This window comes from Macaca nemestrina, chromosome 17 (assembly GCF_043159975.1).
Source record: "Macaca nemestrina isolate mMacNem1 chromosome 17, mMacNem.hap1, whole genome shotgun sequence".
In the NCBI taxonomy this organism is placed as follows: Eukaryota; Metazoa; Chordata; class Mammalia; order Primates; family Cercopithecidae; genus Macaca; species Macaca nemestrina.
Window position 1 is genome coordinate 57,520,422 of NC_092141.1, and position 13,529 is coordinate 57,533,950.

The 13,529-nt window shown below is 42.7% G+C and overlaps 1 protein-coding gene and 1 long non-coding RNA gene across 2 annotated transcripts in view; one reads left to right on the top strand and one right to left on the bottom strand.

Moving 5' to 3' along the window:
• Positions 1 to 1,049, bottom strand: part of LOC105472408 (uncharacterized) — a 50,299-nt gene extending 49,250 nt beyond the window's left edge. The window contains exons 1-2 of the long non-coding RNA XR_981563.3: positions 925 to 1,049; positions 264 to 314 (exon numbers count right to left, since the gene is read on the bottom strand). This is a non-coding gene — a long non-coding RNA (uncharacterized lncRNA). The remainder of the gene's footprint in view (positions 1 to 263; positions 315 to 924) is intronic.
• The window catches only part of LOC105472409 (carbonic anhydrase 10), a 544,782-nt gene that overhangs the window by 512,693 nt on the left and 18,560 nt on the right, over positions 1 to 13,529 (top strand). The window contains exon 5 of the mRNA XM_071082941.1: positions 10,947 to 11,042. Within this exon, the coding sequence (XP_070939042.1) occupies positions 10,947 to 11,042 (96 nt within the window). The remainder of the gene's footprint in view (positions 1 to 10,946; positions 11,043 to 13,529) is intronic.

The following is a 13,529-nucleotide window of genomic DNA, read 5'->3' on the forward strand; positions in this document are numbered from 1 at the left end:
TTAATTTTGGCTTTTTGCATATGTGATTGTAAGAGACATTGGCCTATTTTCTCCTCAAATATCTGCTGAAATATACTTGTAAACCCATCTAGACCAACACTTTTTGTGGGTAGGAGATGATCAAAAATAATTCTTGCCTTTATTCAAATGAACTACATAACATTAAATCTCTACAATTAAAACAAAGCGAGCCTTTACTAACACTATTTATGTGGGCTCTGGAATGACTTAATAAATATTTAACAAAAATGCCCTATACATACCAGTACAGTGGTTCTCATGGGACAAACTCTTCCACAGAAATGGCAATGATCCTAAAAGAGAAAAGGTATATCGTTTGAGACGTGTTCAGTATATCTATTTTCATAATACAAGAATACGAGCTACAGAAAGACAAGACTGGCAAAATCTTCTTGGTAGTCATCAGACAATAAGATAAAGTAAGATACAAACGTGAATAATATATGGACTCTCAGGAAATACAGTCCCAAAAATGTGTGAATGGCCTGACTTTGTTATCTATGGAACTTAACACATCACTTCATTCTAGGGCCTCTCCCTTTATCGGAGCCCCAGCAGCCAGACATTTCTAGTAATAAGCATTGCAACTCCCATTTAATGAGGGTTTAGTTTGAGCCAGGCACAGAATTTGAAGCCTCCTTTATCTCATGTACACCTGAGCTCATTTACATGTTTTAGGCTTATTTAATCAGCATGATTCTTTGAGTAGTTATGTTGTCATCACAGTTTTGCCTATGAAGAAACTGGAGTTCAGAGAGACCAAAAGACCCAGGAGTTGGAGCCAGAGCCAAACTCTCCTCATCCAGGCCCTGTGTTGCGATGAGTTTGAAGTCATAGGAGCATGGGGAGGAAATAGGTTTAATTAAAATCAGCAAAGGTTTCAAAAGGTCCTGCAGACTTCACCGTTAATTCATGGATGGTGGCAGCCACTGCCTAGAAGTCACTTCTGGGAGGATCTGGACGTCGTTGCAGGAGGCTCATCCCACTCTGGCTTTCAGCAGCTTCTTTAATAAGAAGTGGAAGAGATACAGATGCTCTGGGGAAAGGATCATAGAAGAAAAGTTGGCTTCTAGAAGCAGCTATTTCAGAATGTTTCAGGGGAAAACAAAAAGCATCACGGGACTTCCCTGATTCTTTGTGTGTTATCTCATCTGTTTCTCTTATTTGCTTATACTCTGCCAAGTTCCTGAAAGACTGTGTCATTGATTATCTTGTTTCACTCTAATGACAATTCTTAGATGCATCCCTATATTATGGATTAAAAAAAAATAATCAGAGGGGCTAAGTAGCCCCAACTTACGTGGACAGAAGAGGTATCTGACTAGGCTTAAGGTCTTGCATTTTCCAGCATGATCCTGCACCCAAATATATCACTGTACATTTGTGCAAACTCCTATACAACTTGATGAAAAATGTGCTTTAAAATCCAAGTTTTCTTATCTTTGGGGGGAAAATAATTGCATTTCACTCTGGTTTTCTAGGTTGGTATGATAGCCAGACCACATTTGGGGATCTTCAGTCAATGAAACTATGGAAAATTCTTTTTATTTTTAGCCATAATTGCATTCCATATCCTACAATGCAGAAAATCTCATCACCAGGCAGACCCATGATAATTGCCAAACCTTAGGGTGAGAATGTGGTGGTTGGTAAACATCAAACTGTGGTCTTCTCTGCAGACTGTGTGTGCTCTTATGCATAAAGACAAACTTGTTAATGACTTTCTATAAATAAGTTCTAGCTTATAATTGTTGCAGCAACAGCTGCTGAAATGTGATCTCCCCTCAAATACAGAACACCTTTCCTTTTCTCTTTACTTTCTTGTAGAAAGAAACTATTTGCATGCTCTAAAGTGAAATAGTCACTGTCACTTTTTGTCTGTGTGACCTCAGAAGAGGTGTTTAACTTCTCTGTACCTTAATGTCTTCGCTTCACCTATTTTAGGAACAAATGTGGTAATATGGGTGAGCTCTTTTAGGCTATAGAATATACAGCATTCATCTCTGAACTTCTGGGATCTGGCATAGGGTGGGCATTTTGGACCTATACACGTTGACTAGAATTCAGCTTATTTGAGTTGAATATGCCTTAAAAAGTTTAAAGGACCGTAGAAAGGTGACAATAGTAATCATCATCATTTAAAGGAAAGGGAGAGCTTAATGTTTAGGTTCTCTCAACATGTATTTTCCTTCTATCTGTGTAGAACACTTACTGGAAAATATATGTCCTGGAAGTTCTTTATTCATCTCCCAAATTAAAACTAGCAGGGGTCAGCAAACTACAGTCACAGACCAAATCTAGCCTATGCTGTGTTTCTGTACCTTTACTGGAACCCAGCCACGCCCATTCTTTTATATTTTTCCATAACTGCTTTCATACTATAAAAGCAGAATTGAATAGTTGTGACAGGTACTATATAGTCAGCATAGATAAAAATATTTACTATCTGAATTTTTACAGGAAAAATTCTGCTAACCTTTGAATTACAGTATGAGCCATTCGGAATGCATTTCTCTTTAAAAGTTCTCACCTCATTCAGTGTCTGGAACACAGTGAGTGCTCCCCAATAGGTGACATCTTCCTCAAGTTCCCTTGGGAGAACAGACTCAATGTCAGATCCACAAAGGAGACCTGCACATACCTAACCCCTATTTCTGCAGAAGCTGAAGGCTGTATTATCTATTGCTTGTATAATAAATATTGCATAACAACAACAATAATAGCTAATTATAGAATGCTTACTGCATGCCAGGCCCTGGGCTAAGTGCTTTTTTATATTCCGTTTTATAGAATCATCACATTATTATTACTATCCCTGTTACAGATGAGAGACTTGCTCACCTAATGGTACCCAGGGGTGAAAACAGGCTTTGTGACCCATACAGCCCAATGTGATACTCAGTGTCTTGTTTCCCATTAGAGACACCCTTTGGAATTCCAGACTGTTCTTCAACCAGTTCAGTCAAGCGCTTTGTTCTCTCTGTCCCTTGGGACATCACACTTCTTTGTACAATAGACAGCCTGCATTGCTTCATTCATTCATTTAACAATTATTTCTGCCTTGATACAGTTAATATGTACCAGGTATAGGGGATGTCACAGGGGCCAATAAGATAGAGCCCTTGCCTGGATGAAGTCTAAAGTCTAGTGAAAGAGGTGAGCATCATCAGTCACACGACAAATGTCAACATAAAACTGTGATATGTATTTTGAAAAGTACAGAGTGCCATGAGAGTGGGTCATGGGGATCTCCCTCAACAGGTGACCCTTGAGCTGAGATACAAAGGAGTTCATAAGTAGGAGTCAAACAGCGAAGGGAGGGAAGGGTATTCCCTCCCTTCTCTGTTTGAGGGAAGAGAAGCATAAGAAACAGAATAATCACATGTTCTAGGAAAGGAAGAAGCCCAGTATATAAGGGAGGCTGAAAGAAAGACACTGAGCAGAGCACAGAAAACAAGGAGACATGGTTAGAAAAGTCAGGGGTCCCAGATGTGCATTTTTATGTTACAGGCAAGGGGAAGCCACTGGCGTGTTTAAGCAGGGGTAAGGTCATAGCATTGTCACTCTGAATGCCATGTGTGGTCTTCTAGTTCCAAGGCTGCTCTTTTGCATTCAAAGGGCTTCTGCTAATGGAGCATCATGCTGAGAAAGGCGATCTAAGGTCTGAGAATATAGCCTGTTGCCCTCCTGAGGCATGAGGGGTGAGTGAGCAACCCCCGGCATGCACTGGTGCATCACCTTGCTACCACAAAATGAAAATTCGGAGACCTGTGCAACTGAAGCTGCTCCCAGCTTAACCTATGACAAGTGTGGCTTGTGTCAACTTGGAAGCCTGCTTGCAGCAGGTCTGCTTATTTAACACAGAGGAGTACTTGTCTATTAGCTTGAAAGCTGAATTACTGGTCACCAAAGGCTAATGGTTTTCAGGCTTCCACTTCAATTAGGTGCACAGGAGAAGCTTTGCCTCTGGTCCTAAGAAAATTCTAGGACATAAGTGAAATTCTTCACTACCCTTAGGATGGAATCAAGACCCCCTACCTTGGCCTGCCAGCTCTTCATGGTCTTCTCCTGCCTTCCAATACAATTTCTCCTCATACCACCCTCCGTTACTTAGGAGTTGCCCAATAAGCACATGTCGAATGATTGGATCTATGAATGACTGTATAATCATGGGCAAGACATAGCTCCTCTTTGATCCTCATTTTCTTCATTTTTAAAAGTAATGGGCTGAGAACTAAGGCCTTGGTTTTCTCTAAGATGCCTTCTAAGACTATGAGATGCAGAATTGGTATTCATTCAGCAAATGCTTGCCAACATCTCCTCTGAGCCAAATCCCATCACCAGGAATGTGATGATGGATATCCATGCCCTTGAGATGTTTACCCAAAAGTAGACACAGACACAAAGAGAATAGTTTCAAAATAGCATATGCTTGAGTATGAACTCAAATAGTCACAGGAACTGGGCACAATCCCAGCTCTGCCACTATCTCTCAGAGGCTTGGTGTCTCCATGACTCAAATGGAAATAATGGCACTAACTCATGGAAGTTTTCAAGAATTAAATGAGATGTTTCTGCTGCCATCATCTCTGGCACAAAGAGGTGCTCAACAAATGTTGGTGATGATCATCAACAAGTGGTGATGATGACTTTTTTTTTTTTTTTTTTTTTTTTTTTTTTTTTTTTTTTGAGACGGAGTCTCGCTCTGTCACCCAGGCTGGAATTTTCAGTGGTGTGATCTCAGCTCACCGCAAGCTCTGCCTCCCAGATTCACACCATTCTCTTGCCTCAGCCTCCCAAGTAGCTGGGACTACAGGCACCCGCCACCACACCTGACTAATTTTTCGTATTTTTAGTAGAGACGGGGTTTCACTGTGTTAGCCAAGATGGTCTTGACCTCCACGCCTGACTAATTTTTGTATTTTTAGTAGAGATGGGGTTTCACTGTGTTAGCCAGGATGGTCTTGATCTCCTGACCTCGTGATCCACCCGACTCAGCCTCCCAAAGTGCTGGGATTACAGGCATGAGCCACCGCGCCCAGCCGATGATGACTAACTTTGACAATGATGTTCAGCACCCATGTGACTGTATCAGGTGTCCATGGTTTACATCTGTTCTGATCACCCAGTACCCATGCCATTTTGGTTGCAAAATATTTTGAATTTTGATTAGAGTTCTCCAAATAGAATCAATAGGCTATATACACAGATATATGAGAGATTTATTGTGGAAATTTGCTCACAATTATGGAAGCCAAGAAGTCCCACAATATGCAGTCTGCAAGCTGGAGAACTAGGGGGTGCTGAGTGTGTAATTCCCAACCCCAAACCATAGGGAGAGAGGTGATCGCTAGTATAAATCCCAGAGTCTAAAATCTGGAGACCCAAGAACCAGGAGCTCTGATGTCCAGGGGCAAAAAAAGAGGGATGTCCCAGCTCAAGGAAAGAGAGATAATCCTCCACCTTTTTATTCTATTCATACCTGCAATAGATTGGATGTTGCCCACGCCCACTGATAAGGCCAGATCTTCTTTACTCAGCCTACTGATTCAAATGCTAATATCTTCTAGAAGCACCTTCACAGGCACACCCAGAAATAATGTTTTTCCTGCTCTCTGGGCATCCCTTTGCCCAGTCAAGTTGCCCATATAAAATTATCACAAACTTGCCTCCTGGATGAGAGCACCTATGAGAGCAGAGAGGAGCTACACTTGGTGCTCAGAGATAGTATTTCATGGAAGGTGTCCTGGAGAAGATGAGACAAAGAAAATAGTTGCAAAATAGCATGTGCTTGGGTGTGAACTCAAATAGTCATAGGAACTGGGCACAAACCCAGCTGAACTATGAGGTAAGGAAGGGTAAGCAACGCTTCCTCAGACCCCATTTTGCCCTCCTCTATACCAGAGAGATCTTTCAAAAATGCACATCAGATCAATTGGTTTCTTCTTTAACACCTGTTACTTCCTATTGTATTCAGAATGAAATCAAAGCTCCTCACCATGATCTACAAAGCCTTGCATGAACTGATCCCATCTTGAGCCACCTTCATCCTTTCCCAGCCATTCCTAGCTGCTTGTCCCTATCTCAGGCTCTTTGCATTGGCCATGCTCTCTACAAGTGATATGCCTCCCTCTGATCTTCCCATACCTGAGTCCTCGTCATCAGAATTTGGCTCAAATGTTAGCGTACCCAAAGGTTTTCACCAACCATACTACAGAATGTTGCTCCCACTTCTGCATCCCTGCCCCCATTCTTTCCAATATTGCCTTTCACTTTGTAAGTCAAAATCTTGTTTTGTTTCCTTCAAAGCTATCTTTGCCACCATCTGAAACTATCTCTAGGAGGACAAAGACCTTCTCAGTCTTATTCCAATTGACCTTAGCACATAGCTGGCCCTTAAAGATGTTTTGAACAAATGAATTCCAGGTCCACGTAAAGGATTGAGGTGAGGTGGCCTTTCTGAGATGAGAAGACAAGGACAAGTCACATCAGATCATGAAGGACTTAGATATAGAGAATGCACTGGATCATGGCACCTGCCATGTGGGAGCATCATGACAAGACTGGTAATATTCTCCCTGGAAGACTGCCTGTCATTTCTCAGTCTTGCATTTCCAGGAAGCTTCTCTAGGAGGATACTCGCCTAAAACGAATTTAAAAAATCAAGATTATAAAATAATTTCCAGGAATCCAGGTTTAGCCCTTTCCCATGGTAATTCCAACTAAACTAGCAGAAGTCCTCAAGGCATCTCTTTAATGAATGTCTTAGATTCTTGAATTTGGTGTTTAATTAGCATGTCATCATCAGCCCCCAAAGAGTTTGCTCTCATTGTCCCTGCAATCTTAGTCAAATCATGCACTTGCTCAGACAGTTGAACAATCACTTATTGATCATCTGTTTCACATCAGACACTCTGATTACTGTGCATAAGCCTTAAAATTGGGGCTCAGTTAAGGTATAGCTTAGGGCCCATCTAAGTTATTCAAAAATTCAGACTTTAAATGGTTGAGATTTAAAAGTGTTACCTATAAACGGCAAAAAGAAATCCACAGGCATCACTTTCAGAACTCATCTGCCAATCTGATACTCTGTCCCTAGCAGGATGTGATTTGCATATTGCTGCTCCCCAAGCCCAAATTCATGGTAGGAAAGCAGTGAACCCCACTTTTCTCCAGACCCACCTGGACCCATGTATGCTGTGAGTGGTTACTGGGTATTGGGTTGGCATTCTTGTGCCTGACTAGGGAAGAGCAAAGGCAACAGCTGCAGGAACTGTGATCACCACCAACAAAGACCTGGAAGGCAGTAGAAAGGAAGCAGCACTTTTTCATGGTTAAGCCCTGCTGTTGGTACATGACCTGGTACAGGTCCCGGGTTATCCTTGATGCCCAAACTGTGTTCTTACAGCTGAGAACAAAAAGCCTGGTGACTGTCAAGCTGTCTCCTGAGCTCTTCTGTTGCTCCTAGATGTTCTGTTGCCTGGGGAATCTCCTGGTGCCTCTTCAGCACACAAACATACACATTCTATAAACTGCAAAGGCCTATAGAGCACATGTCTGCCTTAATAGCCATCACCTGAAGTTAAACACCCCCCAAACTCCCACCTCTATTTTCTCCTGGTTCCAATCTGCTCTCTTACCGTCCATGCTGATTATCTCATTCCCCTGCTCAAAGCCTATCTATTGCTGACATTCCAGGGGTCCTATGATCCGGACTCAGCCTGTTTTCCGACATAGGTGATGCATGTGCTCCTTAACCCACCCAAACTGAAGTAAAGAAGGGGTAAACAGCCAGACAAAACAGGACTCTGCTCACCAGCCAACAGTATCGGCTATAGCAGCACTTCCGAAACTTTAGCGTGCGTCCAAATCACTAGGAATTTGAGAAAATGCAGATCTTGATTCAGAAGACCTGGGATGGAGCTCCCGATTGTGCATTTCTAACAAGCTCCTAGATGCTGCGGCTGCTGCTCATCCCTAGAGCACACACTGAATAGCCAAGCTCTGTCATCTTATTAACATCTGACTGGGGGTCAGAAAGAAAATGCTCAAAACTCATATTCAAAATAGCTTTATTTCTAGAAGGTATTAACTATAAATTCACCAGTTTTGTAAAGCAAAAGATCAATTTCATACGGTTCAACCTAACACAATAGACAGTCCAGCCATCAACAACTGCTAATAGAAACCAAAGCTCCTGATATCAGAATCCTAGCCAACTCACCTTGGAACAGACAGGAGGCACGACTTCAGATCAAAGTTTTAAATGTGTTAACTTAAGCTTAAAGCACAGCACAGCCTCAGCCCTGTACTTGCCAGCTCCTTTCTTACAGTGTCTGGCTCCCGAAAGAATCCCACCCTATGGGGCAACCCATGGCCCAGGAGACTTCTTCCTGCCTTTTTCCTTGCAAGCTGGACAGAAGGATCACTCCACTGGATTGCCTTTCACATCCCTGCTCTGGTGTTCAGAACATGCTGTAACATCAAGGCATGTCTGGAAGCACTGGCACATTCCCTGGCGGTTTTGTCGGTCACCTGTATCAGTGGGAAGAACTTAGCAGATGGCAGGGTGTGTTTTGTTCTCATTAGAAGCTTACTCAGCACTGGAAGGGAGGTGTGCTGAGTGTGTGAGAACCCCCCAGTCCCTGGTTCTTCCACCTGGCAACATTTCTCCCCCTGCAGAAAGTCCTGGTTGTGTGGGGGTACAAGGGAGGGGGTATTAAAAGTCCTGCAGAGGCAGAGCAACCCCTGCCTGCGGTTGCCTTTCTGATGGCAGAGTAGCTACTGTAGAATCATCCATCTCCATTGGCAAAACTCATAGGTGAAAAAGCAAAAAGCAAACAGGATATTTCAAGAGCAACAGTAATACGTGCTCTCTTCATGAGAAGTTCCACTACTGCTTAGGAAGCTCAGGATATTCTCAGATTCAAGGTACTGTCCATCTGATTAGGCACCGATGGGATATTAATGCTCATTATGTTCCACTTGTTCTTAAGTCCAACCTCCCTCTAGCTGGTAAGCTTTTGATGAATACAAGTATCACCCTACATCAATTAAATCAGAATGTGAGAAGGCATAGACAGGCACAGGTGGGCTTTAAAAGCACCCAGGCGATCTGGATGCACAGTGAAGGTCACAAACCACTGGGTTAGATATGGTTTATTTTTCTCAAAGTTCAAGAAAAAGCATCTTTTTTGATCATCACATTTCTCAACTTCCAAAACTTCACCTTTTTTAATGCAATACAAGAGATTGGCAATAATGAGTACTCTCCTACACTTTCAGAGTCACAAATCACTTCTATGCGCACCACCTTATTGGATTTTCAAATCAGCCTGTGGAAAATGCTAACACCATTACAGAAAGATATATGATGTGCTTGCTGTGCCATTGTTTATAAGAGACAAAAAAAAAATGGAAACAACCCGAAAGCCAGTGAGAAGATGTCTAAATATGTTATGGGCGTTTGTGCAACTGAGAATTGTATAGTTATTAGGAAGACTTGGGGAGATCTATATGCATTGACTTAGAGAGATAGCTACAAACTACTTTTAAATTTTAAAAAATCAAGTTCAGAATCATAATTATGAATCGTCCCTTTCTATTTTTTAACACTTACTGTGGACTAGGGAATTTATTGTTTTTTATACCCTATGTGTGTTTGTGTGATTTATAAGCACAAAACAAGTAACCACAAGGATGTACACTAAACTGTTAATAGTTGTATGTATGGTGTGGACTAGAATTAGAAAGAGGTGGTAGGGGGGCATCACTTTTTTTACTTCTATATTTTAATTTGTTAAAAAATTATGCTTCCGGCTGGGCGCAGTGGCTCACACCTGTAATCCCAGCACTTTGGGAGGCCAAAGCAGATGGATCACGAGGTCAGGAGATCAAGACCATCCTCGCTAACACGGTGAAACCCCGTCTCTACTAAAAATACAAAAAATTAGCCTGACGTGGTGACATGCACCTGTAGTCCCAGCTACACTGGAGGCTGAGGCAGGAGAATCACTTGAACCTGGGAGGCAGAGGTTGAAGTGAGCCGAGATCATGCCACTGCACTCCAGCCTGGGTGACAGAGCGAGACTCCAACTCAAAAAAAAAAAAAATATGCTTCCATACTGTTAAGAAAAAACTATTTTAAAATCACAGCCCTGAGATGAATTTTAAGGAGAGATCATCTTACGCATTTTTCAGAGGAAACAATTGATCCCAGTGATGTGGGGTAACATTATCATGTGGCTTAAAATTGCTGAAACATCTGTTTGAACATGTATGTATGCTTGTGCACAATTTTTAAAAATGAATTTAAAAAAAAAATAAGTAACAGGAAAAAGGCTCAACAGGTGGACTGATCCTTGTTGAATGAGGAGGAAATAGAGTCCTGCACAACCAGATGACCGGAGCAGGCTGATGCATCAGAAGCCTGATCCATCAGCTACTACAGCATCTTACAGGCTAGCCAGTTTCATCCCAGGTCATGACTGACTCAGGACCTAACAGTTCCCTGTTTGCCCCCAGGCTGTGAGGAAGATTTACTGGCTGCCAGTGGCAGCTGTTGGTGCAGCAGGGACACAACGTCCACCCCTACAGGGCAGTTCCGTTCCTAACAAGGAAAATTCACTTTACACGTGCTTTAGGGGAAATGTCCTGGAATGGAGCCAGAGCCAGATGGGCTCTGAGCTTATTAAAAGCATGCTTGTTACCAGAAAACATTTGCAAATATGTGTGGGTATTTTTGTGTGTGTGCATGCATTTTACACACACGCGAACACATATCCCTCTGAAATCCCTTCAATTAAGATTGTCTTCCAAATTGTTCAATATACTTTGCAGTTTACCCTTATGTACGGGCAAGTGCTATGCCTCCTACCTTTTAATGTTGGATTATTGTTCTGATTCTTGTTTTTCCCTCCTGCCAGGTGCAGCTCATCCACTATAACCATGAGCTATATACAAATGTCACAGAAGCTGCGAAGAGTCCAAATGGATTGGTGGTAGTTTCTATATTTATAAAAGTAAGTCTCTTGCATTCCTTCATTCTTCTCACCATCCCCAGCTCAATCAGAATACCAATTTATGGTCTCTGTTGGAGTTAGAAATATTAAAAGGGGTGCTATCCATGCCTAAGAAAACTACGGGGTGATGCCTTTTATATACATGAGATTTATGAAAAATGAGGTCCCCTGCAGTGAGATGCAAAAATGATGAGCTCCATTCCAGAGCATCTGGGCCTGAGGATTCAAGCAGCTTCTGTCCTAGAAAGAAAAAGGCAGCTGGATCCAGGAACAGGCTTTGGGACCCAACTAATGTAGTCAAATCAGAAGGATGTAATACTAGAAGGGCAGGTGGCTCACTAATGCCCCACAGGACTAAAGTCCTGTTCACCATTCAGCTGCCCCTTATAAACACAGGAGGCAGCGAGATGTCTCTCCCCTCCAGGCACTGCACTGAATAGCTCCTTCCGGCTTCCTCACAATTGCTGTGATCATCGTCTTTCTGTCTTACTCTCCCACTTCTTCATAAGCATCCCTGGTAATAAGATTACCCACACTGACTTTACAACATTCTAAGGAAATTCCACATCTCCCTAACAGTCAACAATGACAACATAAAATCTCCAACCAAGCACATTCTAATTTGTTAAAAAAAAAAAAAAATACCAAATACCTTTAACATTTTAGCAGATGTAGAGAGAAGCAGGTATGCAAATTTTTTAATAAAAAAAGAAATTGCTTTCCTAATTAGAAAAAGTTTTTAAAAAGCAATGTGTGGCAGTTCCAACCATTAGCAGTCACCATGCTAGCCCCTGGGGACGTTTTGGCCAGATCATTCGAGAAAGTGCCCCAATCAGAACTGGGAATCTGATGAAGATGATGAATAGAAACCCAGTATTTGCCACCAGGGAATTTTAACAGGGCTGTCATGATGACATCATTATTACTCCAAAGAATGGGTACCTGGGGCACTACTCCCTCTCCCCACCCTGACAAAAGCATTACCCCATGCAATAGGCACTTCACCCTCCCTGGTCATTCATGCCATGCCCCCTCCTAACTTCCTCACCCTCCCCTCAGTCAGATCGTGGCAGACCTATGCACTGGGCAGGGGCTCGACGGAGCATCTATGGCATGTTGCTATCCATGGCTACTAAGGTCAACCTCCTCTGGCTTGTCATTAGCAAAGAGAGGAAGGGACATTTGGCCAGGGAAGCATATTTTTAGGCTTTCATGCCTTTAGGATACTCGACACAACATCTCAAAGGAAACTGGTCCCAGCACAGATCCTAATGGTATCTCCTGGCATCATCACAAACCCTGGAATGATAAACAGTAGATTTCTGAATGCCAGACACTATGATATGTATTTTACATCTATTTTATTGTTTAGTAATAAATTCAGAGTTGGGCATTTGTGTTGTGTCTTACAGATGAGTAAAATCGTTCAGAAAACCTTTGGCATTTCACCCAAGTTCATGTCGCTTATCACAGCCCAGCCAGGAGAGGATCCAAGTCTTCCCTGACTTTAATACTCATGAAAGAATGGCTTACTCATTCTATCCCTTTCCAATAGAGCTGGGAGAAAGCAAGTGAGGGCAAGAAGGGAAACCATGACATTTTAAAACCTTTTTCCCATGCTCCTCACAACCCTATGCTACTCATAAGCACAGGGCAAATTCCTGTATCTCTTAATGAAGCCCTGATTATGGCATTGATAACCAATTTGTACATTCAACCTGGGCCGCACTCACTGTGAAGCCTGTAGATATGTCACAATGTTGTCATGTGTGTCCAGGAGCTCACCTCCCCCTATGGCTTTCCCAGCACAAATCCTGCCTGCCCCAGCAATTCCTGTCCTTTGGGGAGTGTCTCGACCTTGGTCCTGACTTTGCCTCACGTGACTGAAAGCTTGAATCAGTGACTGTCATTCCGGAAGCACAGGCACATGACTGCTGACAGAGTGATGGATACACTGGGAAGCCAACAGCAAACTACTGGTGTGTTTCACAAGCTCCTACAGAAACGTTCATTCCTACCGAGCTCATGACTAGCAGTTGGGGTTAGCAGGTCCTGGTTGCTTGCCCACAGGTTGTTGAAAGGAACTTAGCCTGTAGACCCTAAGGTCAGTGAAGGGATAATGACTAGCTCCTGTATCTTCTCAGGTCAGTTTCACTCCTAGGGATGAAGCCCTTCTTTCCCTGAGCAGACCTAAAGCTTTCTTGCTAGATCTCAAAATAAGCCACAACATTTCTGTCTTCCCTCCATATAATCAACTCCCAGAAAATCAACTCCCAGACAATCAACTCCACCATGAGTTATTTATGCTGTGGCTGACCATTCACTCATCTCAAAACTCTGATGGAGCGTGGGGTACTACAGGCCAGCCCTCTGCTAGGCACTGGTACCCAGAAGTAAGACGAACAAAGCTCTTGGTCCCTAAGGGTTCACAGCTTCTTGTAGTTGTCCTCCCCTCCTTCTGAACTCTCTGCCCCTCCCTTTCCAGCA